Below are 24,785 nucleotides of genomic sequence, written 5' to 3' on the forward strand. Positions count from 1 at the left end.
CCCGTATTTCCATTTTAAGCACAGTAAATGAAATCTGGAACTACAGTTTTAACTAATGTTTCACAGGGCAGCTTTGTTAATGTCATCAAACTTTCCCTGAAGTACCAGCTCCATACTAATTAGTACTAGATGTCAAAAAGAGAGAAATAAAGTCAATAGAAATCATTATCATGGTAATTCATGTTCGCATTATCAGGTCCTCTACAGCTATCAACTGAGAACAAAATTACTACATTTTTGCATAAATATACACTCACCCTTCCAGCTCCATCCATTGCAAGAATGCAGATTTTCTGACCTCCATTTTCCTTCAAATTTTCAGGATCAACCTTGTATTCCATACGCCCCCCAGAAACAAGAACTTTTTTCAAGTTTAGTTGCCTAGGTGAAAAAAAAATTCTACATTAATATGTTCTCTAAAATACACATGCTCGATTTTAAAGAAATTACTATTCAAACAATAATCTAGGGTGATTTTTGTGAAAGGTAAAGGAAGATGACTTGGACTTTGGTATCCTTAGTCCCTTCTTTCCATAAGTTTCCCCTATATAATGGCCATTTCTTTTTATAGCAAGTCCTTCCCTCCCAAATGCCTCTACCCACACATATACACACATTTGACACTTAAAGCCCCACTTGCTAATGCACACGTTCACTCTATTTTAAGTAACTGATAAAACTAAAAGCTCCTAAGTATATTTGCAATTTAACAGAAATGAAAAACTTTAAATTCAAAATGAAACAAATTCTTAATTTCAAATATGGACAACCCTAAATAGCTACAGCTACCAGGAAAATCATTACTAATTTAATAACACATCCACTAGCCATTCCATTATATCTGCACATGTGATATGCCCATAGTATTGTGTGAAACCTACTGCTAGTCCAGTCATTGTACTCCCTTTTCAGATACTTTGCTTGCATTAAGATTTTTTTTTTATTTTTTACTTTTCAAAATTACTATGTTGTAACAATTTGTAACAAAAGAATTTTCTTAGTTAGAAACTTGGCTATAACATATTTACACAATTTAATGTTATTAATCAATAACAAAATATAATATCCAAAAAAAACTACCTCATGACCAGAAAAAAAGCTAGTCAGTTCCTAGAAACATTTATGTTCACACTTTCATGTTTCTAAAACTGAAATATGACCTACAATTAATACCCTTCCAATTGTTACACATAGAAGCTAAATTGTGGCAAACTGATGGTTGACATTCTCTGCTCATAAGCTAATTTCATGGATGGAATCTGTTTATGAAGTACCATCTCATTTACAATAGCAAAGGCACATTTTGTTGCATTTCAAATTAAATGCCTGATTGCTTATTTAAAAGTTAGATGGCGAATCTTTAGAAATCCTGCACACTATTGCTTCCACTAATTGAGCTATACTCTTCCAGGTAGTTGAATTTCATCTTATTTGTTCCAAGATGTATTTCTCTACTTGTATTTATTACTGTAATTATTGAATAAGATAACATATAAGCCAATAAAATATTACTCTTAAAAGAATGTTTATTCTGAAAGTTGAATACTTTAGCATGACACATGAAATATGTAAAGCAAAAAACTGCTGTCAAACAAGAAATGGATTAATCGACTATGTAAGATTGAAAATGTATGAGAAGTAAAGGACTCTTACCATATTAATTTATCTCACAATTGTTTTAATCACTTGCTCCTTACACTGTTCAAGATGAAATCAGAGATGACACCTTCTGGGTATGGCTTATGTATGAAAGATAGGGAGGGAACTCCAACTGGTGGACCTAGTGATATTTACACCTTATTTCTAGGATTCCCTGCTTTACCTGGCTTTTTGATGAGCCAACCAACTGCTGCTAAATTAACTGCATTCTACTAGACTTACTTTCAGTAACAACAGGCTACACAAATATAAAGATAAAAAATATACAACTTAGTTATAAATACATGGACTGAATCCATGGTATATGATTATTTTTTTTTAAATAAAGAAGTACATAACAAAAAAAAGGGGGGGTACACATGAACCAATGATGATTGTGTCACAAACCAAGAATTATGATTAATCTAGTTTTGTGTACCTGAAGCATTAAAAAAAATGAAATTTATAGGTCACCCTTAACCATATGTTAAACATAATTCAGAAATACTGCTTTATAATTTACAGAGAATTTTAATTTTTTAATGTTTGTTTATTTTTGAGACAGAGAAAGACAGAGTGTGAGCAGGAGAGGTGCAGAGAGAGAGAAAGAGACACAGAATCTGAAACAGGCTCCAGGCTCTGAGCTATCAGCACAGAGCTGGACATGGGGCTTGAACCCACGAACCATGAGATCATGACCTGAGCCGAAGTCAGACGCTTAACTGATTGAGCCACCCAGGTGTCCCTACAGAGAACTTCTACTACATACATTCCCTGGATGCTTGTCAAAAGACTAAGGTCATCAAATGCAAAAACTCTTTCCTTTCAGTTTTAAATTTTCTCCATTCCACTTTCTCAATCCGACACTTCAGATCATACAGCATAAAGCTGATAATCAGAGTTTTGCTGGAAGAGTTGAGTTATTATTAAAGTGAGATTTCTTTACAGAAATACACTTACTTAGAAGCCATCTTTTTGCACTGATAGTCTGTAAGTAAGTAAATATCTCCCCTCGTGGTAACACAGACTGTGGCCCCATCACTTGCAGCAACTAAAGACAAAGTGATATCCTTATGATGAAGGGCAGAGACCTGACGAGGAGCAGTTACATACTTTTCTCCATTGGGATCTGGCAAATAACCTAAAAAATTGCATAAATAAATCACAAAATATCCACTTTAAGAATTCAATTTTTTTTCAGACATTGTCATCAAGACTTCTTACCCAGTTGTCCACCATTTAGTCCCATAGTGTAAACAGCATCTCTAGTCCATAGCACTGTATGAAACCTGCCTGCTGCTACTCCAATGACTGTCCTTCCTTTCAGATATTTTGCCTGCATCTATTCAAAAAGACAAGACAGCAGTTTACTATGTATCTATGAACTAGTACAATTTTTACAAGATCCAGTTGATGAAGGTATCAATATATGGCATACTCACCATCAGTACCCTCTCAAGTTCTAATGACAGAATTCACTAACAGATCTCAGCACTAACACTGAGACTCCAACTCTTCTCAGAACACAAGACATTTTGATATAGCCATTTTAAGTCAGCAATTTTAACATATAAAAAATTGGCATGGTATACAAACCAAATCAAACTATCAACAAGCAATATGCAAAATGAGCATTTTCATTTCATCAGAAAATGTAGTACTTTTAAATTTGACACATTTAGGGTCTTTCAATGGCACTACTGACATTTTTAGCCAGATGACTTATTGACATAACATATCATACTGATTGTTGTGCAAATATTGGCACATTCAGGGTCTCTCAATGGCACAACTGACATTTTTAACCAGATGACTTATTGATATAACATATCACACTAGTTGCTGTGCAAATACTGAACCACCCTTGCATCCCAGGAATAGCCAAAGCAATCCTGAAAAAGAAACACAAAACTGAAGGTATCACAATTCCAGATTTCAAGTATATTACAAAGTAGTAATAATTAAAACCGTATGGTATTAGCATAAAAATACTCATGTATCAATGGAACAAAACAGAAAACCCAGAAATAAATCCACAATTATATGGTCAATTAATCTTTGATTAAGTAGGAATGAAAAAACAATGGGAAAAAGACAGTCTCTTCAAAAAATGGTGCTGGGAAAAATAGACAGCTCCATGCCAAAAAATGAAACTGGATGACTTTCTTACACCATAAACAAAAATAAACTCAAAAATGGATAAAAGACCTAAATGTGAGACCTGAAGCCATAAAGATCCTTGAAGAGAATACAAGCAGTAATCTCTCTGAAACTGGCCATAGCAACTTTTTTCTAGATAGGTCTCCTGAGGCAAGAGGAATAAAAGCAGAAATGAACTATTGAGACTGTATTAAAATAAGTTTCTGCACAGCAAAGGAAACAATCAACAAAACCAAAAGGGAACCTACTGAATGGGAGGAGATACTTGCAAATGACATATCTGATGAAGGGTTAGTATCTAAAATATATAAAGAATTGACACAATTCAATTCCCAAAAAACAAATGATCCACTCAAAATGGGCAGAAGACATGAACAGACATTTCTCCAAAGAAGACATACAGATGGCCACAGACACATACATAAAAAGATGCTCATCATCAGGGAAATACATCAACACTACAATGAGATATCACCTCACACCTGGAAGGATGGCTAAAAACAAAAACACAAACAATTGTTGGCAAAGATGTGGAGAAAGGGGAACAAACCCTCTTGCACTGGTGTGAATACAAACTGGGGCAGCCACTGTGGAAAACAGTATGGAGTTTCCTCAAAATACTACAAATAGAACTACCCTATGATCCAAGAATCACACTACTGGGTATTTACTCAAAATTTAAAGGAATACATGTACACCCATGTTTATTGCAGCATTATTTACAATAACCAAATTATGGAAGCAGCCCAAGCATCCATCAATAGATGATTATTCAGCCACAAAAAAAAAAAAAGAAAGAAATCTTTCCATTTGCAACAACACAGAGCTACAGAGAATAATGCTGAGCAAAATTAGAGAATGACAAATACCATATGATCTCATTCACATGTGGAATTTAAGAAAAAAAATGAGCAAAGGAGAAAAAGACAGAAATCAAGAAAGAGGTTTTTAACTATAAAGAACTGAAAGTCACCAGAGAGGTGGTGGGTGGGTGGGGAGAAGGGTGAAAGAGCGGATGGGAATTAAACAGTACACTTACCAGATTAAAAAAAAAAAAAAAGGAAAATGAAGAAAATGAAAAAAAAAAATTTGACATATTCAGAGCAGCACTATTGACATTTTCAGTCTGATGATTCTTTGTTGTAGGGGACTATCTTGTAAATTACAGGTTTAGCAGTGTCCCTGGACTCTATGTACTAGATGTCAGTAGCACCACTCCTGCCCCTACCCACAGTGCAACAACTAAAAATGTCTCTGCACATTACCAAATGACTCCTGGAGATGCAAAAGTAACCCCAGTTGAGAATACTGGGTATGTCCATATCAACCCAAAGCTCCAAGACAGCCACACAATGAGAATAAAAACAGAAATAAAATCTACCATTTCTATAGAAATCTACAAAATGATTAAATATCCACAAATTCCACACTATAGAAAATGGATCTTCCAACCAAAAAGTACCACAGATTGGAGAGTACCTCTATTTCTGAGTAATACTTCCTTTTGATCCATTATTCATCCACAATGGAAAAGCATTAGATTTAATAATTTAGTAAATAAAAAATATGTATCTAATAATTTTATTTTTTAAGTTTATGCATTCATTTTGAGAGAGTGCCACACGTGCGTGAGGGGGAGGGGCAGAGAGAGAATCCCAAGCAGGCTCTGCACAGCATGGAGCCTGATGTGGGGCTCAAATCCACAAACAGTGATATCATGACCTGAGCCAAAATCAAGTCAGACGCTTAACCAACTGAGCCACCAAGGCACCCCATATACTTAAAAAATTTAAATCCAGAGGATTAAACCAGGAAAGAAATTTAACCTCTGAAATACAAAATTTTATGAGCTGAAAACACGTTTGTTATTAAGTGATGATTCTAGTAATATATTAATTTAGAGCACCACTCCTAGTTCTGTGAACTAGGTCTGTGAAATTGAGCAGTGGTGGCTGTGCAAATGGGAGCTGGAAATTAGAATAAATAACAGTGGCTTTTGAACCTATGTCCCCTCAAATAATCTTGCCAGGTAGGATTTCTGTGCAGAGGCAGATTTTCCATGAGGCCAATAAGCTCAGGCTTCTGGGTAACTCATTTGGATAGCCCATTTTGCATTTATAAATTTCATGTCTTTTCTTAAGGACGCCCTCAAAATTATTTGTTTCAAACCCCAAAAATGTGGATCCCCCTCTGTTTGTGAATACTTAAAAAGATGAGCGGTGTCTGGGTGGCTCAGTCAGTTGAGCATCTGACTTTAGCTCAGGTCATGATCTCGTGCTTCACAGGTCCCAGCCCCGCATCCGGCTCTCTACTGACAGCTCAAGGCCTGGAGCCTGCTTTGGATTCTGTGTCTCCAATCTCTCTGCCCCTCCCCTGCTCACATTCTGTCTCCCTCTCAAAAAAAAATAAACATTAAGAAAAATTTAAAAAAAAAAAAAAACTGAATCAAAGGCAGTTTGGGGCCTAATTTCCCAAGTGCCTTCTTTCTTACTCCAAACAAATGCTAATTTATACTATGCTTAATGACTCCTGTGAAAAATAAAGTATATACCATGGAATATAAGTAAAATAAGTTGCATATCAATATCTTCCATCTTTTTATCCACACAGGTTTTATAACAGTCATCTTGTTGTTTTAAAAAAAAGAAGTTTACCTGTCTGGGTACATTACAACTGGAAGGTGGAGGAATAATTCCTAATTGATGAAAAATATTTAGTCCAAATGTATAAACACATCCATCTTCAGTCAGTACAACAGTATGATCCTTTGCAGCTGCCACCTGGGAACAATTATGACCACTCAGTCCTTCCACAAGCCTAGGGATCTACAAAATAAAATTAGCTTAGTATAATATATTAGTCATTTATACAAAAATGCAAATAGAATCTGGTGATACTGTATCCAAAATGACAACACTGATAAATGGCTGTATCTATCACAGGTAAACCCTACAATTCAGCAAGGGACAGGTGAGTTTAATAGGATATGGACATTGGCTTATGAGTAAAATACAAAATCCCAGCAAGACATTTCAATAAAATAATTCAGTCCAACAAATGATTTTTGAGCCCTTATCATACACCCAGTGCAAATTTGTTTGGTATAAATAAAGGCAGCTCTTCAGCCAAAGTATTCAAGTACGGAAAAAATAAATAAAAATACAGGAAAATACAGGTGTAAGGAGTAAATGAGTTTTTAAGTATAAAAAAAAACAGTCTCTGACACAACATAAATGAGATGATAATGCCTATAATCTCACAGGACTGCTGTGAGGCTTAAGTTAAGGTAATAATACTGCATGAAAAGTATGACTGATGCCTAGAACATATAAACCCTCAAAAAATGGAAGCCGTTGTCATACCTCTCTATTCTTTGTAAAGCACCCTGTAATAGATGACAAATATACCAGTAATCCCTTCAAAAAAAGTTACCTTAAAAATACCTACTGAGGCAATTCTATTGAATGTAATGATTAGCAAGTTTCTTCTAATTAGCACTAAGTTTTAGTAGCTTGAGAGTCAATTTTGTGATTATACAATGAGAATAAGGGCTCAACTTTTAGACCACAAATACTCTGATGAGAAGTTAAAAAAAAAACAACAAATCCAACTACTTTAAGAAAAGCATTTTACAATTAGTCTGGCTTTTAAAATCTCAACTATGGAATTATTTTAAAGCTTATTTATACACTCTCGTCTAAGTATTTGCTATAAGCAAAATATAATTTTTCTATGATGCTTTAGAATTGTGCATATCAAAATCCTATAATTTGAACATGACATATACCAGGAAACTGATTTTTTTAACTATATTATCAATTGGTATATAACTCTCTGCTTATAGTAGGTTAAAAATAATGTTTTTTTTTTAGTTAACAGAAGCTTCCAGTTTATGGAAATTTTACTGAAGTTACCTAAAATGAGTAATGACATTTCAATTACCAAGCATGTCTGTTCATCTCCATGGCCTAAACGTCCTCCAGGACCATGACCACAGGTATAAACCTGCCCTTTCTGAGACAGAAATACTGAGTGAAATTTACAAAGCACCACCTAAGAGAAAACAAGAAAATATTATTATATTTCTCTGAATAAAATAGGTTTATTTTATATAAAAACACAAACTACAGAATATTGCTAACTTTACGCTGGATGATAGGTATGTGTGGATTTATTGTAACTTTTTTCTACTTTGTACATGTTCTGTAATAAAAATTAAAAATATATATGCTTTATTTTAAAACTATCCCTAAAAACACTGATAAATAGGAAAAAAGAACAAAGAAATTAAGCATATGTTTCCCACAGAAGAGACTAAACAAAGGGAAATATAAATATCAAGTGTTCAACCACAAAAAGCAGTAGCCAGCTGTTTCCCAGATTTATAAAATCCCAAACAAGAACTGGGCAATGCAACATGAAACACAAAGATTAACAACTAGCAATATATGTTATTAAAGCAAACAGTGAAAATGCCTTAAGCATATTTTTTAAAAAACATCCTATGTTAGACTGGTGGTTAGTATGTCCTTTTAGTATCTCTGACTTTGTCTAAAATGTCTTTAATATCACTACATGGATTTAAATAATTTTATATTTATTTTCAAGTTTTACTCTTACTCTTTTCCCCACTTCCTTTTTTACCTGCCATGTTTCCAACATCCCCCTTACCTTCTTGGTCCACACACTTATATACTCACAAACTCTTACCAGAAGATAAGGGTACTTAAATGACTGAACTTCATCAAAAGGCAATTAACAGGAAACCAAAAGCAGTTGTAAATACAGGCATATCTTGGAAATATTGTGGGTTTGGCTCCAGATCACCACAATAGGGAGAATTTCTCAGCAATGTGAGTTAAATTAATTTTTGGTTTCTAAGAGTACATAAAGTTATGTTTACACTATACTATAGTCTGTTAAGTATGTAATAGCATTGTGGCTAAAAAAAGAATAATGTATATACCTTAATTTAAGAATACGGGGGCCCCTGGGTGGCTCAGTTGGTTAAGCGACCGACTTCGGCTCAGGTCATGATCTCACAGGTTGTGACTTCGAGCCCCGCGTTGGGTTCTGTGCTGACAGCTCAGAGCCTGGAGGCTACCTCAGATTCTATGTCTCCCCCTCTCTCTACCCCTCCCCTGCTCACGCTCTGTGTCTCTCTCTCAATAATAAATAAACGTTAAAAAAATTAAAAAAAAAAGAATACTATATTGCTACAAAGTGCTAACCATCATCAGATCTTTCAGCAAGTTGTAATCTTTTTGCTGGTGGAGGCTCTTGCCTCATTGTTGATGGCTACTGACTGATCAGGGCGGTGGCGGCTAAAAGTGAGGATGGCTATAGCAATTTCTTGAAACAATTCAACAATGAAGTTTGCCAAATCAACTGACTCTTCCTTTCATGAATGATTTTTTCGGTAGCGTGTGATGCTGTTTGATAGCATGTTACCCACAGTAGAATTTCTTCCAAAACTGAAGTCGGTCCTCTCAACCCTGCCACTGCTTTAGCCAACTAAGTTTATGTAATATATTCTGAATCCTTTGCTGTCATTTCAACAATCTTCAGCATCTTCACCAAGAGGAGATTCCATCTCAAGATACCACTGTCTTTGCTCATCCATGAAAAGCAACTCCTCATCCCTTTAAGACTGATCAGGAGATTGCAGCAATTTGGTCACATCTTCAGGCTCCACTTCTTGTTTTAGTTCTCTTGCTACTTCCACCACATCTACACTTACTTAACTCTCTCAAACTCATCCACCAAGGCTGGAATCAATTTCTAACCTCCTGTTCATGTTACTATTTTGACCTATTTCTATGAATCATGCAGGTTCTTCACGGCATCTAGAATGGTGAATCCTTTCCAGAAGATTTTCAATTTACTTTGCCCAGATCCACCAGAGGAATCACTGTCTATGGCAACTATACTTGCATGAAGTGCATTTCTTAAATCATAAGACTTGGATGTCAAAATGATTACCTTGGTCCATGGGCTACAGAATGGATGCTGTGTTGGCAGACATAAAAACAACATGACAACAAGAATCTCGTGGTGGCACATCTCCATCAGAGCTCTTGGGTGACCCGGTGCGTTATCAATGAGCAGTCATATTTTGAAAGAATCTTTTTTTTCTGAGCACTGGTCTCCACAGGTGGGCAGCACAGATGTGCTGTCATTCAGGATCTGTTGTTCCAGTTGTAGAGCACAGGCAGAGTAGATTTAGCATAATTCCTAGGGGTCCTAGGGTTTTAAGAATGGTAAATGAGCACTGGCTTCAGCTTAGTCATCAGCCCCTAACAAGAGAGTTGGCCAGTCCTTTGAAGCCTGGAAGGCAGGCATTGACTTCTCTCTAGCTATAAAAGTCCTAGACGGCATCTTCTTCCAAAAGAAAGCTGTTTTGTCTACGTGGAAAATCTGTTGTTTTGTGGAGCCACCTTCATTAATTCTCTTAGCTAGAACTTGGGATAACTTGCCGCAGCTTCTACATCAGCACCTGCTACTTCAGCTTGCACTCTGATGTTATGGGTACGGCTTCTTTCCTTAAACTTCATAAACCAAACTCTGCCAACTTCAAATGTTTCTTCTGCAACTTCCTCACCTGTCTCAGCCCTCACAGAATTGAAGAGAGTTGGGGCCTTGCTCTGGATTAGGCTTTGGCTGAAGCGATTATTATGGCGAGCGTTTGATCTTCTATCCAGGTGATTAAAACTTTCTCCATTTTGGCAATAAGGCCGTTTCACTTTCTTATCATTCACGTGTTCACTGTATTAAGCACTTTGAATTTCCTTCAAGAACCTTTTCTTTGAATTCATAACCTGGTTCACTCTTTGGTTCATAAGGTCTAGCTTCCAGCCTATCTCAGCTTTTGACACACTTTCCTCACTAAGCTGAATCATTTTTAGCTTCTGAATCAAAGCGAGAGACATGCAACTCTTCCTTTCACTTGAACACTCAGAGGCCACTGCAGAGTTCTTTTTTTTTTTGTTATTAAAAACAATTTTTTTAAATGTTTATGTATTTTTGAGACAGAGACAAATGAGCGGAGGAGGGGCAGAGAAAGAGAGAGACACAGAATCCAAGGCAGGCTCCAGGCTCTGAGCTGTTAGCAGAGAGCCCAACGTGGGGCTTGAACCCATCAACCACAAGATGATTACCTGAGCCGAAGTTGGGATACTCAACCACTGAGCCACCCAGGCACCCCCGTTGCAGAGTTGTTAATTGGACTGATTATAATAATTTGTGTCTCAGGGAATAGGGAGGCTCCAAAAGAGGTAGAGACACAGGGAACAATGGACAGTGCAGTACACATTTATCAAGTAAGTTCACCATCTTATATGGATGCAGTTTGTGTTACCCAAAAACAATTACAATGGTAATATCAAAGATAACTTATCACGGCTCACCCAGAAGAAATACAGTTGACCCCTGAATAACATGGGTTTGAATTTCAGTGCACATCCACTTATATGCAGATGTTTTCCAGTACATACAGTACAGTACTTTAAAGGTATTTTCCAGGGGACCTGGGTGGCACAATCGGTTACATGTCTGACTCCAGAGCTCAGCTCAGGTCATGATCTCACAGTTTGAGTTCAAGCCCCACCTTGGGCTCTATGCTTATGGCATGGAACCTGCTTGGGTTTCTCTCTCCCTCTCTCTGTCCCTCCTAGCTTGTGCTATCTCTCTCTCAAAATAAACAAATAAACTTTAAAAAATAAATAAATGTATTTTCCTTTCCTATGACTTTGTTAATAACATTTTCTTTTCTCTAGCTTACTTTATTGTAAGGATATAGAGTATAATGTATGTAACATACAAGTAGTGCTATGTTCTCAGTAAGACTCCAAGTCAACAGCAGCTAAGCTTTTGGGAAGTTAGAAGTTATGCACAGATTTTTTATTGCATTAGGGGTTAAGTGCCCCAACCCCTAAGTTTTTCAATGGTCTGTGTAATACTAAGGAAAAAGTTTAAAATACTGAATTACCAAAACGTGACACGGAGACATTAAGTAAAGAAACGCTATTGAAAAAAAATGGCAACGAAAGACTTAATGCAGGGTTGCCACAAACCTTCAATCTGTAAAAAATGCAGTATCTGTTAAGTGCAATAAAGCGAAGTGCAATAAAACAAAGTATGCCTGTTTGGGTACCTACATACTTAACCCTTCTGCCACACTTGACTATTTTTCAATGTATCTAACATTCAGTGTATTTATTTTACCTTATATAGTATTTAAAAATTCTGTTTGCTTACTTTTAAAAATCATTTGCATTTACATTTCTTAGGCCATCTATAAATATTTCTAACTTTGGATATAAAAAATGATTAAGAAATAAAGAAATCTTAGGGGCAACTAAGTGGCTCAGTTGGTTAAGCATCCCACTTCGGCTCAGGTGATGATCTTGCAGTTTTTGAGTCTGAGCCCCGCGTCGGGCTCTGTGCTGACAGCTCAGAGCCTGGAGCCTGCTTCAGATTCTGTGTCTCCCTCTCTCTCTGCCCCCCCCCCCCCCCCCCCGTTCATGCACTGTCTCTCTCTCTCTCTCAAAAATAAACATTAAAAAAAATTTTTTAAAGAATTAAAGAAATGTTAGGATTATTAGAAATTGACTTAGAAAAAAGTCAAGCTCTTATGGAAAGTAAGAAAATTAGAAGCTGAACTGCAAGCTCTACTTACACATATCCTTTAACTACTTAGTAAATTCTGTGAACATGTACACTTATGGTAAGTTATGTATAAAGTCATTATCTCATTTAGCTGTATTACAAATACCCAGAAAGTCTAAAAACCCAAAATTGTATTCAAATTTGTAATACAAATTTAGCATTTGTAAAGGAAAAATTTTTGAAGCCAGAAATAATACATTTTGTTCAATTTTATCTCCAATCTTAGAATGTCACTCTATATTTCTGACTTCTATTCAACAACCAATACCAGAGTTTAATAAGTTTTCCAACTTTAAAACCTCCGAATTTCTTTTTAAATCTTTATTTTGAAAGAGTGAGAGACAGAGACAGAGACAGAGAGAGAGAGAGAGAGAGAGAGAGACCGACCATGAGAGGAACAGAGAGAGAGAGAGAGGAAGACACAGAATCCAAAGCAGACTCCAGGGTCCAAGCTGTCAGCACAGAGCCTGACACAGGGCTTGAACTCATGAACCACGAGTCCGTGACCTAAGCCTAAGTCAGATGCTCAATCGATTGAGCCACCCAGGTGCCTCAAAACCTTGAGTTTTGTTTTGTTTTTTTTTAATTTTTTTTAACATTTATTTGTTATTGAGAGACAGACTGTGAGTAGGGGAGGGGCAGAGAGAAGAAGGAGACACAGAATCTGAAGCAGACTCCAGGCTCTGAGCTGTCAGCACAGAGTCCGATGCAGGGCTCAAACTCACGGACTGCGAGATCATGACCTGAGCTGACGTTGGATGCTTAGCCAACTGAGTCACCCAGGTGCCCCAAACCTCTTGAGTTTTTTTTTTTTTTTTTAAGGAGATAACTAATTACAGCTTTTCACCTTAATTCTCTAGAATATACTGTGCTAAAATTAATAATCTCAGCTAATTCACTTGGTTCTATAGTACAATATCAGCCCCTTTCAGTGGCTAATGGGATTCTCTATATAATTGGTGCTCAGTAAATATTCCTGTAAAACTTGTCTTCTCTTTTCTGATTGTACTTTACACTGTTTTTCTTCCTCTCTAACCTATCCATAATGCTTGCTTCAACCCTCATTCTGTGGTAAATAAAATTCCTTAATGCTTAATCTCTTCACAAAATATTCTCACTTTCTTGCCTTACGTGTTGCTTTCTCCTTAAGTGTACTGTTTCATGTGTAAGCCTAACCAAGTGGAATATGCTCATTTCCTCTGTAACATATATATCTTAGGATCAGAAGGTAGTCAGTCTCTGGTTTCCTAATGCCACCATTTCTTCCTTCACTAGCTTAAAAATTCTTGTTCCTGAAAACTCTCAGCTCATGAAAACTACATATATTAATTCATAAAAGGAAAAGAGGTACCTTTTGTAACTGCCCTAATTGTGATCAATCATCAGTGGCTGCTAATGGGTGGAATAGCATTTTAAGAATTCTGATGACCTAGTCAACCTCAGGTGAACACACACACACACACACACACACACACACACTGCATTATAGAAAAAGAGGATTATGTCAACAGTAGCAAAATCCATGGAAGTGGAAGATATCCTTCAGCATAATGAAATAAGCCCAAAGACCAAACCTTCACAATTATATTAACTAAAATTTTATCATTACTTATATTTAGGAACTCAGGTTCCCTCCCGTAAAACTAATAACAATGAGTTTCAATAACACATTCACTTGAGAAACAATGTAAAGAACTCTTAATTTTTGTGAAATGGAAACAAATGCTAGAAAGTCAACAGAAGCTCTACCTTTTTAAAGTTAAAGTAATATCTCTATAGTGCCTTCTAATTTCGAACCCTGCTTGCACAAACATCTCATAGTTTTATGGTATTTATCACAGTCTAGGTAGGATTAAAGCTAACAAAATCTAAAACAGAATTAGTGAAGTTCTATTGATCAATTTGTTTATTAAAATGTTATCATCCTTTCAACAAAGTTAACACAATCTAAATGAAAAAAAATAAACTATCAAACACAATAGTTCTTTTTAATCTCTGAAAGTACTCAAATTATACTTCAAACTACCTGCTTGATATAAACCCCACTCCTGGAGAACAGATCCACCAATTCTGGATGGTGTTTGCTATTCTGGCTTCCATGACCCAGGGTGAAATTTGTATTGTCTCCCCAAGTGTAGACATCTGTAGGATCTAAAATGTAAAACAAATACCAGTTTTAGTTCAATCTATAGATACACTCTACTAATCAATTTTCCTTAACAGAGACTCTTTACAGGAACTAATTTAACCATCATATTTAGAAAGATGCTGCCAACATTATCACTTACATTATGAAACTATTAACACATTATCTAATTCTAGGAATAGAAACAGAAAATCCAAATCAGCACAGTCCTGTATCAACGTTAGGAATCTAACATTTGTTCCTTGTTTCATTAGCAGTTAGTTTAACTGCCAAATGAGTAAAATATCACCTGCCATATCCATTTAGTTGCCATGAAAATAATACCTATAGTTATTTAAATATAGGATGTTTATTACATTATATATAATATATAATATAAAGGTTCTAGATGAAGCAAATGTGATATTAGTTACTGTTCCTACAGAAACATTAACTTTTAATAGTCTACTCTTGATAGATGCAAAATCACACTAGTGATCAGGGTAATACCCATTAAACTGGGATACAAATCACAGCTAAGTTTTAAGTCTTCATTTTTATTTTGGAAGGCGTATAAATTTTTCAACTAGATCTATAACTGTAACCTGCAATATAGTACCCAAGGTAGAAATAAAAATGAAGAATGTGCCCTTGCTTGTTCACTAGTTAAATGCAAATTATGGAGCGGTTCCATTTAAAACTCTTCTCCTTTTCCACCAATTTCCATTTCCAAAGTTGAAAAGCAAACAAATTGGAGAAATAAGTGAAATCAGAAGGATGTGAGGGTAGAAGAATCACATCCTTTCCCTCTCTACCTCCAGTACTGATGTTACTTTCTGGATGCACATTAATTACAGTAGTTACAATTCCAACCGTCTTCCTACTTAGGCTGTGTTCTTACTCTAACATAGTATAAACTGAAATTGAAAATGCAAAATTAATCAGTGTTCTGAATAAAACCCTAAAATTATCAACCAACATACACCAAAAGTATTTTTACCAAAGTAAAAATTCCTTGCAGATATCCACACACAAATTTTCTCAGGTATTTTTTTTTTTTTTTTAACGTTTATTTATTCTTGAAAGAGAGAGAGAGAGACAGAGAATGAGCTGGGGAGGGGCAGAGAGAGAGGGAGACACAGAATCCGAAGCAGGCTCCAGGCTCCGAGCTGTCAGCACAGAGCCGACACAGGGCTCGAACCCACGAACCGTGAGATCATGACCTGAGCCGAAGCCCGAAGCTTAACCGACTGAGCCACCCAGGTGCCCCTTCTCAGGTATTTTAATAAGAAAAAAGTTTCATTAAAATTTTCTAAGCTATACCTTAATGGGATATATTTGCAGAATTTTCTTACCAGTAGTTTTGAATACTACATGAGTTGGTCTATCCTTCATTACAAGATCCAAAGCTGACAAGCCTTCTTTGTCTTGAATATACAGACTAACACCATGCTAAAAAAAAAATAAAAAAAAAAAATAAAAAAGAAGGAAAGAAAAATAGAAAACAAATATATATAAATACGTTACCTCCTATGCCCACCCACATTTTTCGCACACACAGAAGAGAACTAAGAAAAATAAGATATCTAATTCTTAGAATATAAAAGAACCAGAAAACATTAAGAAATAAAATAAGTAACATTTAAAATCAAAATGAACTAGATGTGAAAGTTTAACACAGTAAGGCAAGTCTGGTTGCCTAGAATGCCCTAGCTCTGGTCTCTCTGTCTGTGCCTGTCCATGTACACATACATATTATGTATTTAAAGAGCCATGTTCCATGTCTAGTCCAGTTAAGGGCTATAAAGATTTCAAGGCAATGACAGAACAGTCATTCTATTAGAATTTACTATTTATATAATGTGATCACCTTGGCCCCATCTCTTTTTGCCTTGAATGTTATTATACCAAGTATTTACATTTAAGACAACTATATTCCTTTATTTTTATATTTCTATTTATATTCCTCTATTTATATTTCTATTTGTGTGATACAGGTTTTCATCTTAGTATCATTTAATTGTGGCTTCTCTAAATCACATATAATTAATGGTATCTTTAAAAAAATCTGAGGATGTGTGTGTATATGTTTTAAGGATGAATTTAATCTTTAATTTGTATCTTCACAGTTCAAAATCCAACATGAAATAGAACATTTAAAGCAGTAAGCACACCCCTACCCCTATCACCATAGGGTGATCACCAGGGGTGATCACCTGTCTCTTCTAAAATATGGTGCAAGGGGGCAGGAGGGATAGAAAGCAAGGTTCGATTCATATTATTGTTATTTAACTGTAGTTTTTAAAATATAAAACATTATTTTCAAAAACAACTATTACTATTTGTTGATAGTTTAATAAGACATTCAACTATTAGACTTATCCTTATTTTAACTGGTGCAAGCCATCACAGCCCATCTGTACACACAGTTCACCTGGGTAGTTACAGGCAGAGATGAACTATGAAGTTATTAAACTCTAAGTGTAATATGTTGGAACACTCTGTTTTAGGTTACTTAAGAAAGAGGAATCTCCTCTTACCTTGAAACAATGGATTCCTAATACACTAAAACCAATTCTAAATTCATTGTGTTCTAGATGGTTATAATACTTGATTACATAAGGACTGTCAATGAGCAAAAAAGACTAAAATGAGCTATGAGCTAACCAGTAAAAAAAAAAAAAAAAAAAAAAAAAAAAATTTAGATCAGAAATGATCTAAGATCTTAATAAATTTAAAGTTATATGTTACCTAGTATTTTTTTTTAATTAGATATAATTAATCCATATGAGAAGACCTGAGCTTGACCTTTTAAGAGTAACAAAGGTAAGTTCCAAGATAGGGTACTCCAAGCTAAGAATTTAACAAATGGGATCCCAGAAACTGAGATCCCTAGAAAGTTTATTTTGCCAGTTTTATAAATTTTTCTAAACATTATACATACCAACTAGATCTTAGTAAGACTACATACATTTGTATCATTCTAAGTAGCTCCAATTGCATAAGACTACATTTATTTATTTTATTTATTTACTTACTTACTTATTAGAGCTCCCTAGATATGGACTCATATTTTCTAATATGCTCATCTTAAATTCTAAAGGTTGTAGGACCAGTGTGTAGTCTATCCTACTTATTTAAAGATCAACTCTTGGGCACCTGGTGGCTCAGTTGATTAAGCATCCAACTCTTGATTTTGGTTCTGGTCATGATCTCACCATAGCAAGATCAAGCTCCACACTGGGCTCCACGCTGGGCATGGAGCCTGCTTAAGATTCTCTCTCTCTCTTCCCCTGCCCCTCCCCAGGTCACATACATATACACACTCTATCTGTCTCTCAAAAAAAAAAAATTGTTTAAAAATAAAATACAGATCATGCCTCCAAAAGAATAGGTAGATTCATTAGTTTGTTAAATATCATCTAAGTATATACCAGGCTTATAAGCCTGAGCATTTGTTGAGAATATCTACAACAAGGAGCAGATGCGCTTTATATAGCTATTCCACTAGAAACCATTGGTAACACTACTGAGATACCTGTCTGCAAATACAGAGAACTGTTTTGACTGTCTTCCTCAAAAACAAAGCATATGATAAAGACTGGCATGCAGATAATTTCCTTGGGAAAAGATCCTAGAAACTGAGGGGCTAGGAAAGTAGATAAAAGGAGGAAAAACCAATACAAAAATGTGTTATCAAGTAGGCCACTGCTAAGGAGCCTTGTGAATGATCCTACCAGGGCATTCCGGAAACCTTATACAATATATCACTGAATAATTCTCCAGTCAAAGAATAAAAGGGCTAAGTGTTTGCCTTCATTAGCAAACAGTTGCTCTAAAGGGGATTTAACTCTCCTGTATTTTTGGTCGGTTATGCATGAATGCCAAGCTCTGGGGCATAAAATAGGGGGCATGCATTAGATGCTAGAAACAAGGTGCAGATTTACACCTACACAAAGCTGCTAGAAGCCTATACACAAAGGTGAGGCCAAAATGACATGAAGTGGTTCAGCAAAAGTATCTGATACACCAATTTTTCCAAACTTAGTTTTCCAACTTAGTTATGAGCTAAGTTGAATGAGTTTAATATGGCTCTCTCACTATTGCTGCCCATATACTGCCAAAAAAGGGAGGATCAAAAGACTATCTTGAGATTATAATTTCCAGTGGGGTAAATTGAGATATACTCTTCTCTCCTTCTTTCAAGCCTATTCTTTAAAGCTTTGGAAGTACATTTGGATAAACTGGCTAGATGTCCTCATACTAGAAAAAACAGAAAAATAAGCATTCTCTTATATTCAAAGGACATGGTTTTAACATCAGAAACTAGAATAATTTTAATAAACTGGTCCTGCTACCTAATTATCCTGGAGGAGGGAGGTGGGAAGGTACTTCATATCAGTTCTATTTAGTTTATAACCATTCTATTTGAGTTTAAGGAGATTTGTCTTGCTTATAATTTGACAGTGAATTTTATTGTTCTGGTTCATGACTGGTCTATTCTGTGAGGTATCTGATATCCCTTCTAATAAAATATCTTTTACTTAGGTAACCGTAGTTGGTTTCTGTTTCCATGAAATAAGATATCTAATACACCAACACTTATTGTCCCATTTGTTTATTTAATTATTTGGTTTTGGTCTATCTCCTACTAAAATAAAAACTCAAACAAAAAAAAAAGGATTCTGTCTGTTGTGTTCATTACACATCCCTAGGACCTAGATTAATGCCTGGCACTCATCAGGCACTCAAAAAAAAAAAAAAATTGTTCCAAATACTCTATAAATAGTATAGCATTTAATCCACTAAATCCTATGATTTAGTTCTTCTATTTACAAATAGAAAAAATTAAAGTTTTTCCAGAAAAGTACCATAAATAAACCACCAGTATGAAAGAATGGTATAGCAACAACAGATACAGCAAGACCCTACAAGCATAAACAGTCTTTGCCAGGCACACATCTTGTCATAGAATCAAGGAACCAAAGAAGATATGCATAAAATTCGCTGTCTCTACTCCAGCTTTTGATAGACAAGAGGTTTCTACTGAGGTGGTTGTTGTTGTTGGCAAACAGGAACTGAAAGTATGGGTTTATATTTATTGTACAATTTATCTTGGCAATTAAAAAATCTTACAACTATAAAGTTTTTAATCAATGCAATTTATTTTAAATGTATATTTGTGTATGGTCTCTTTCTGACAACCATAATATCCTAAGAGCTATAGTTGACCAGAAGTAGAACTGACATGAACACTCCTATAACTGCAGCTCTTCCAATTAAACAACATTGAAAGGTCAAAGGACAGAAGAATATGCTAAAAATCAAAATGCAGATAGCATGATATGTTGAGACCTGAATACTAAAAGGATAGGAAAGATTTCTGTGGGAAAATTTTATCAGTGGAACACATCCACTGTTAGATACCTATCATTGATCAATAGGGCTCTGATGATAACAAAAGACAGTCAAGCCAAGGGCAAGGAGGCCCAAGGCACAATTTCCTGGCTTTTCTTAGCCAAGGAGAAAAGAATGATTAAGGATTTCTAAAGGAAAATGAAGCCCCAAAGAGAAGGAAGGCCCAAAATTCAAACCAGACGCTATTTCAAACTGAAGCCCCAAATCCTGACACCTGAATAACAACCCCTATGATAACAGAAAATCCAAGGACCCCCTCAACCTTGATGAGACTAGCGGTAATCCAGCTTTCTAGCAGATACTTGAAAACAGCTGAGGTTTTAGAGGTGGGAAAGGGTAAAAGTAGAGCTGATAAAATGCTTTAACTCATACCAACTAGCTTCCTATATAAAATAAGATTAAAGTAAGGGAATTAAACCAATATTCAAACATTTTACATAGTAAGAGGAATTAAATTAGCAAACATTTTTAAAAATCAAAAATAGATGAAGACCCTTAAGCTAAGCTCCCTAATGTGACCAAAAGTTCCCTGAGGATAGGAAGTGTTTTGTTTTTCTCTGTGTCCTCTACAAACATGACAAAATGCCTATACAAAAGAAATTTTTCAATTTTAATATCATGATGTCTGATTTTGAGTTTTTCATGTGCATTCATTAGTGAAATGACATTGAGGTATATCTCAAAACACTTCATTGTTTGGCTATGGAGTACAACACACCTAAATTTAATCTACTTGATGGGAAATTTCAAATAAATTAAGCTGATTCTAATCATTAATGTTTTCACAACTAATTTTATCTTAGCCAAACAAGAAATAAACATACTACCCAAAAACAGTCCCTAAATGTTATATTTCAATAACTAGTACCCTTTTAAAGTAGCTAATAATAGTTACATAAAAAGCATATTTCTTAAGAATACTAAAAGATACATAATACTGATTAAATGATAAAATGTGTGGGATTTACTTCAAAATAGTATGAGATAAACAAAGTCAGTGGGGACATATAGAACACAAAACTAGCCAACAGTCTATTATATATTGTAAACTTTGGTATATATTTAAAATTCTACATCACAAAAAGTTTAAGTAAAAATATATATGGGATTTGAATTCTAAAGAAGAGTAGTTACAATAGAAAAAAATACCAAACAATTGATAAGAACAAACTCAAATCTTTGGAAAGTAAGTGGAGTCTTTGAAAAAGACTAAGAAAAACATATGCCGGACGAAATAGTTTTAAATAAACAAATGACACTTACCTTCAACAGAGACCAAACACAATCAATATGTCCATAAAAAATGCTTCTGTGCAAAGCTGTCCATCCTGATTCCTTGTCTTTCACCAGCAGATCCACTCCTTTTTCAATAAGCCAATCTAATACTCCTTTCTTTCCACAGGAGGAAACAAGGTGGAGAGCGTTTCTGCCAAAGGCATCTTTGATAGTTGCAGCATTGTAACAATAACTGGAGAGAAAGGCCTTTATCTGGTTTTCACTCCCCTTTGTTACCACAGAAAGGACATCCAAAGCATGTTTCAGGGATCGACACTTTGATGTACAGTCAGGGATGGAAGAATTCATCCTAATTGTTTTTAGACTGCTTAATTTTAGTTCAAGATAGTCCGTTAAGACTAATTTTTAAAAATGAAAAAGCCAAGACAAAACGGTGCTATTCAGAAAGATTTATAGAGAATAAATGACCTTTTAGGATTATAATTTAAACCCTCACGGTAGTAGTATAAAACTATATACCTTTATACAATTTATTTTGGCACTTTAATCAAAAAATTATAAATAGCTCTATAAAGTTTATATCAAATACAAGTTCTTTATTAAAAAAAAAAAAAACTTTCCACAGTTTATAAATTATTCCTGGAGTCAAGCACCAAGGGGGAGTGAGGAGGGGAACTCCCCCCTCCACACTGTCTGGTCCTTTTAAATATCCATAATTGCAAGGGTGACCTATAAAAAAAAAGGGAAAGAAAAAGTAAAAAATACAAAATCTACCTCTTGCTCTCCTCAAGTACTTTACAGCCACCTCCATATTTTTTTTTTAATTTTTTTTTTTTCAACGTTTATTTATTTTTGGGACAGAGACAGACAGAGCATGAACGGGGGAGGGGCAGAGAGAGAGGGAGACACAGAATCAGAAACAGGCTCCAGGCTCCGAGCCATCAGCCCAGAGCCTGACGCGGGGCTCGAACTCACGGACCGCGAGATCGTGACCTGGCTGAAGTCGGACGCTTAACCGACTGCGCCACCCAGGCGCCCCAGCCACCTCCATATTTAAGTGCCCCTAATTCCTATTTCAAAAAAAATAAAAGTCTAGCAACTTTTCACCTTCACATCCACAGTATTCTAGAACTATACTAATCATTCTCTCCTCCTTTAATCCAGTCTCCTGTTTAAGGTTAACCTCTGTATCTGTATTCTGGAGTCCACCTCTTTTTGCTTCCAAAAGCTTCATTCCTTCTCCCTTATATTTTTACACTCTTATTAGCTATGTCCCCACAAGCTATAAACACACTTAAATTTACCCTCTTTATAGCAATCCCATCTCAACCTTTACCCCCTAAAATTATTTCATTACTACCACCAGCACAACTCTCTCATCATTTGGTTTTTACTAAGAGCCAGGCACTGTGATAATGTTCTCTCTGCCTAGAAAGTCTCTACTATAAGAGGAGATAATAATTAAACATCAGGTATCAAAACAACTAGGTATCAACTTGGAAAAAAAAAAAAAAAAAACTTTACATACTTACTTTATACCTTACACCAATATAAATTCCAGATGAGTCAAAGACAAACATATAAATACCATAAAAGCACTAGAAGAGCATGGGTGACTCTTTTTTATAATTTCAAACAACCAAAAGTCCTTTCTACCTATGATCTGAAATTCAAAAGGTATAAAAGATTAATACATTTAATCAGTTTAAAACCTACATTAAAACAAGAAAGGAGAAAAAAACCTCAAAGAATATAACATTACTCCAAAAAAAGAAAAAACAGGAAATTTATTTTATTTAAAAAAAAAATTTTTTTTTAATGTTTATTTACTTTTGACAGAGAGAGAGAGAGAGAGAGAGAGAGACAGAGCATGAGCAGAGGAGGGGCAGAGAGAGAGGGAGACACAGAATCTGAAACAGGATCCAGGCTCTGAGCTGGCAGCACAGAGGCTGATGCAGGGCTCAAACTCACAGACCGTGAGATCATGACCCGAGCCGAAGTTGGACGCTCAACCGACTGAGCCATCCAGGTGCCCCAAAAACCAGGAAATTTAGACAGATTTTAAAAATGAGACTCATCTCACTAAAAAAAAAAAAAAAAAAAAAATGCAAATTGAAACTAAACTGAGATACCATGCAACAACATGGATGGATCTACATAGTATAATACTATGTGAAATAAGTAAGTCAGAAAAAGACAAATACTATATGATTTCCCTCATATGTGGAATTTAAGAAACAAAACAAATGAACAAAGGTGGGGAGAGAGACAAATCAAGATAACAGAGTTAATCACGGAGAATAAATTGACGGTAATGGGGGGATGGGTTAAACAGGTGATGGGATTAAAAAGGGCATTTGTCAGTGATGAGCACGGGGTGAGTCACAGAATTGTTGAATAACTATTTGTATACCTGAAACTAATACACCAGTGTATGTTAACTAACTGGAATTAAAATAAAAACTTAAAAAAAAAAAAAAAAAACTATGAGATACCATTTTTTATCTATCAGAATAGCAAAGGTTGGTATTACTATGTACTGACAGGATTGTAAGAAAATAGGTTCCCTACCCCATTACCAGTGAGAATATAAACTTATACAATCTCTTTGGAGAGCAATTTACTAGTATTTATGAAAATGTAAAGTGTACACTTTTTTCTAACCCAAGCAATTTTACTTCTAGGAATTTATCTTAGAAAAATATATCCATGTGTGAAATGGCATAAGTATAGGATTATTACTGAGTCACTGTTTGAAATAGTAAAGTGTGGAAAAAAACCTAGTTAGAAGTAATTATGTTATGTCCATGCAACAGAATAGTATTCATGTATGAAAAAAAACAAAGTAGCTATATATTTACTGATATGAAATAATCTGCAATATATACTTCAAAATGTTTTTTAAAATGTGAAGTATATGTAATATCATTTGTGGAAAAGATGTATATGTATTTACATGTTCATGCTTGAAAATGCATGGAAGAAGTCTAGAAGAATACACAAAAGAATGGTTCCTCTGCAGAAGGGCACCAATGGTTGGAGTCAGAAATGAAAGGCAGACTTTACCTGCATTTTACTAGGAACCACTTTTAAACGCTTCACCATGTGCATGAAAAGCTATTCAAAAATAAACATCTAAAAATATACATAAATGCTAATATATTGATTAGAGAGGATATAGAAAATACAAAAAAAAAAAAAAACTCAGCCACCATATAAGAGCCTCTAGCTTCCTTTTTTTCCAATATGCTACCCTGTCTGCTTTGCCCCATTCAGATCTGGAGAAATGAAATACTATTTGTAAACTATCTGACAAACTACTATTCTTCAGTTTCTTTACTTCATGTTAGAAAACTACTGATATATTAGAAATTTTATACCTAGAGTGGACTACTTTACAATCAACATTTCTCCATCATCTTTTTATCAACTCCTAATTTTTTTTTTCAGTATTTTTGTCCTCTGGATTTTTTTTTAATCTCTGGATTATAAGTAACTAATCAATCCATTTCATAATGGCTATATTTTAAAGATTTTATAA

The 24,785-nt window shown here is 35.1% G+C and overlaps 1 protein-coding gene across 5 annotated transcripts in view; it reads right to left on the reverse strand.

Annotated features, from left to right (window-relative positions):
- The window catches only part of IBTK (inhibitor of Bruton tyrosine kinase), a 92,472-nt gene that overhangs the window by 60,737 nt on the left and 6,950 nt on the right, over window positions 1-24,785 (reverse strand). For 4 of the 5 annotated variants that reach the window (XM_086707306.1, XM_086707305.1, XM_086707304.1 and 1 more), the window contains exons 2-9: window positions 21,272-21,973; window positions 15,946-16,042; window positions 14,492-14,616; window positions 7,741-7,851; window positions 6,453-6,623; window positions 2,863-2,980; window positions 2,599-2,779; window positions 258-381 (exon numbers count right to left, since the gene is read on the reverse strand). In XM_086707306.1, the coding sequence (XP_086563432.1) occupies window positions 258-381; window positions 2,599-2,779; window positions 2,863-2,980; window positions 6,453-6,623; window positions 7,741-7,851; window positions 14,492-14,616; window positions 15,946-16,042; window positions 21,272-21,592 (1,248 nt within the window). In that variant the 5' untranslated portion in view covers window positions 21,593-21,973. Of the gene's footprint in view, window positions 1-257; window positions 382-2,598; window positions 2,780-2,862; window positions 2,981-6,452; window positions 6,624-7,740; window positions 7,852-14,491; window positions 14,617-15,945; window positions 16,043-21,271; window positions 22,050-22,289; window positions 22,900-24,785 lie in introns of those variants that run through there. The other variant, XM_086707303.1, reaches the window with a different exon arrangement.

The sequence above is a fragment of the Puma concolor genome, chromosome B2 (assembly GCF_028749965.1).
Source record: "Puma concolor isolate L17-30 chromosome B2, mPumCon1.1.hap2, whole genome shotgun sequence".
In the NCBI taxonomy this organism is placed as follows: domain Eukaryota; kingdom Metazoa; phylum Chordata; class Mammalia; order Carnivora; family Felidae; genus Puma; species Puma concolor.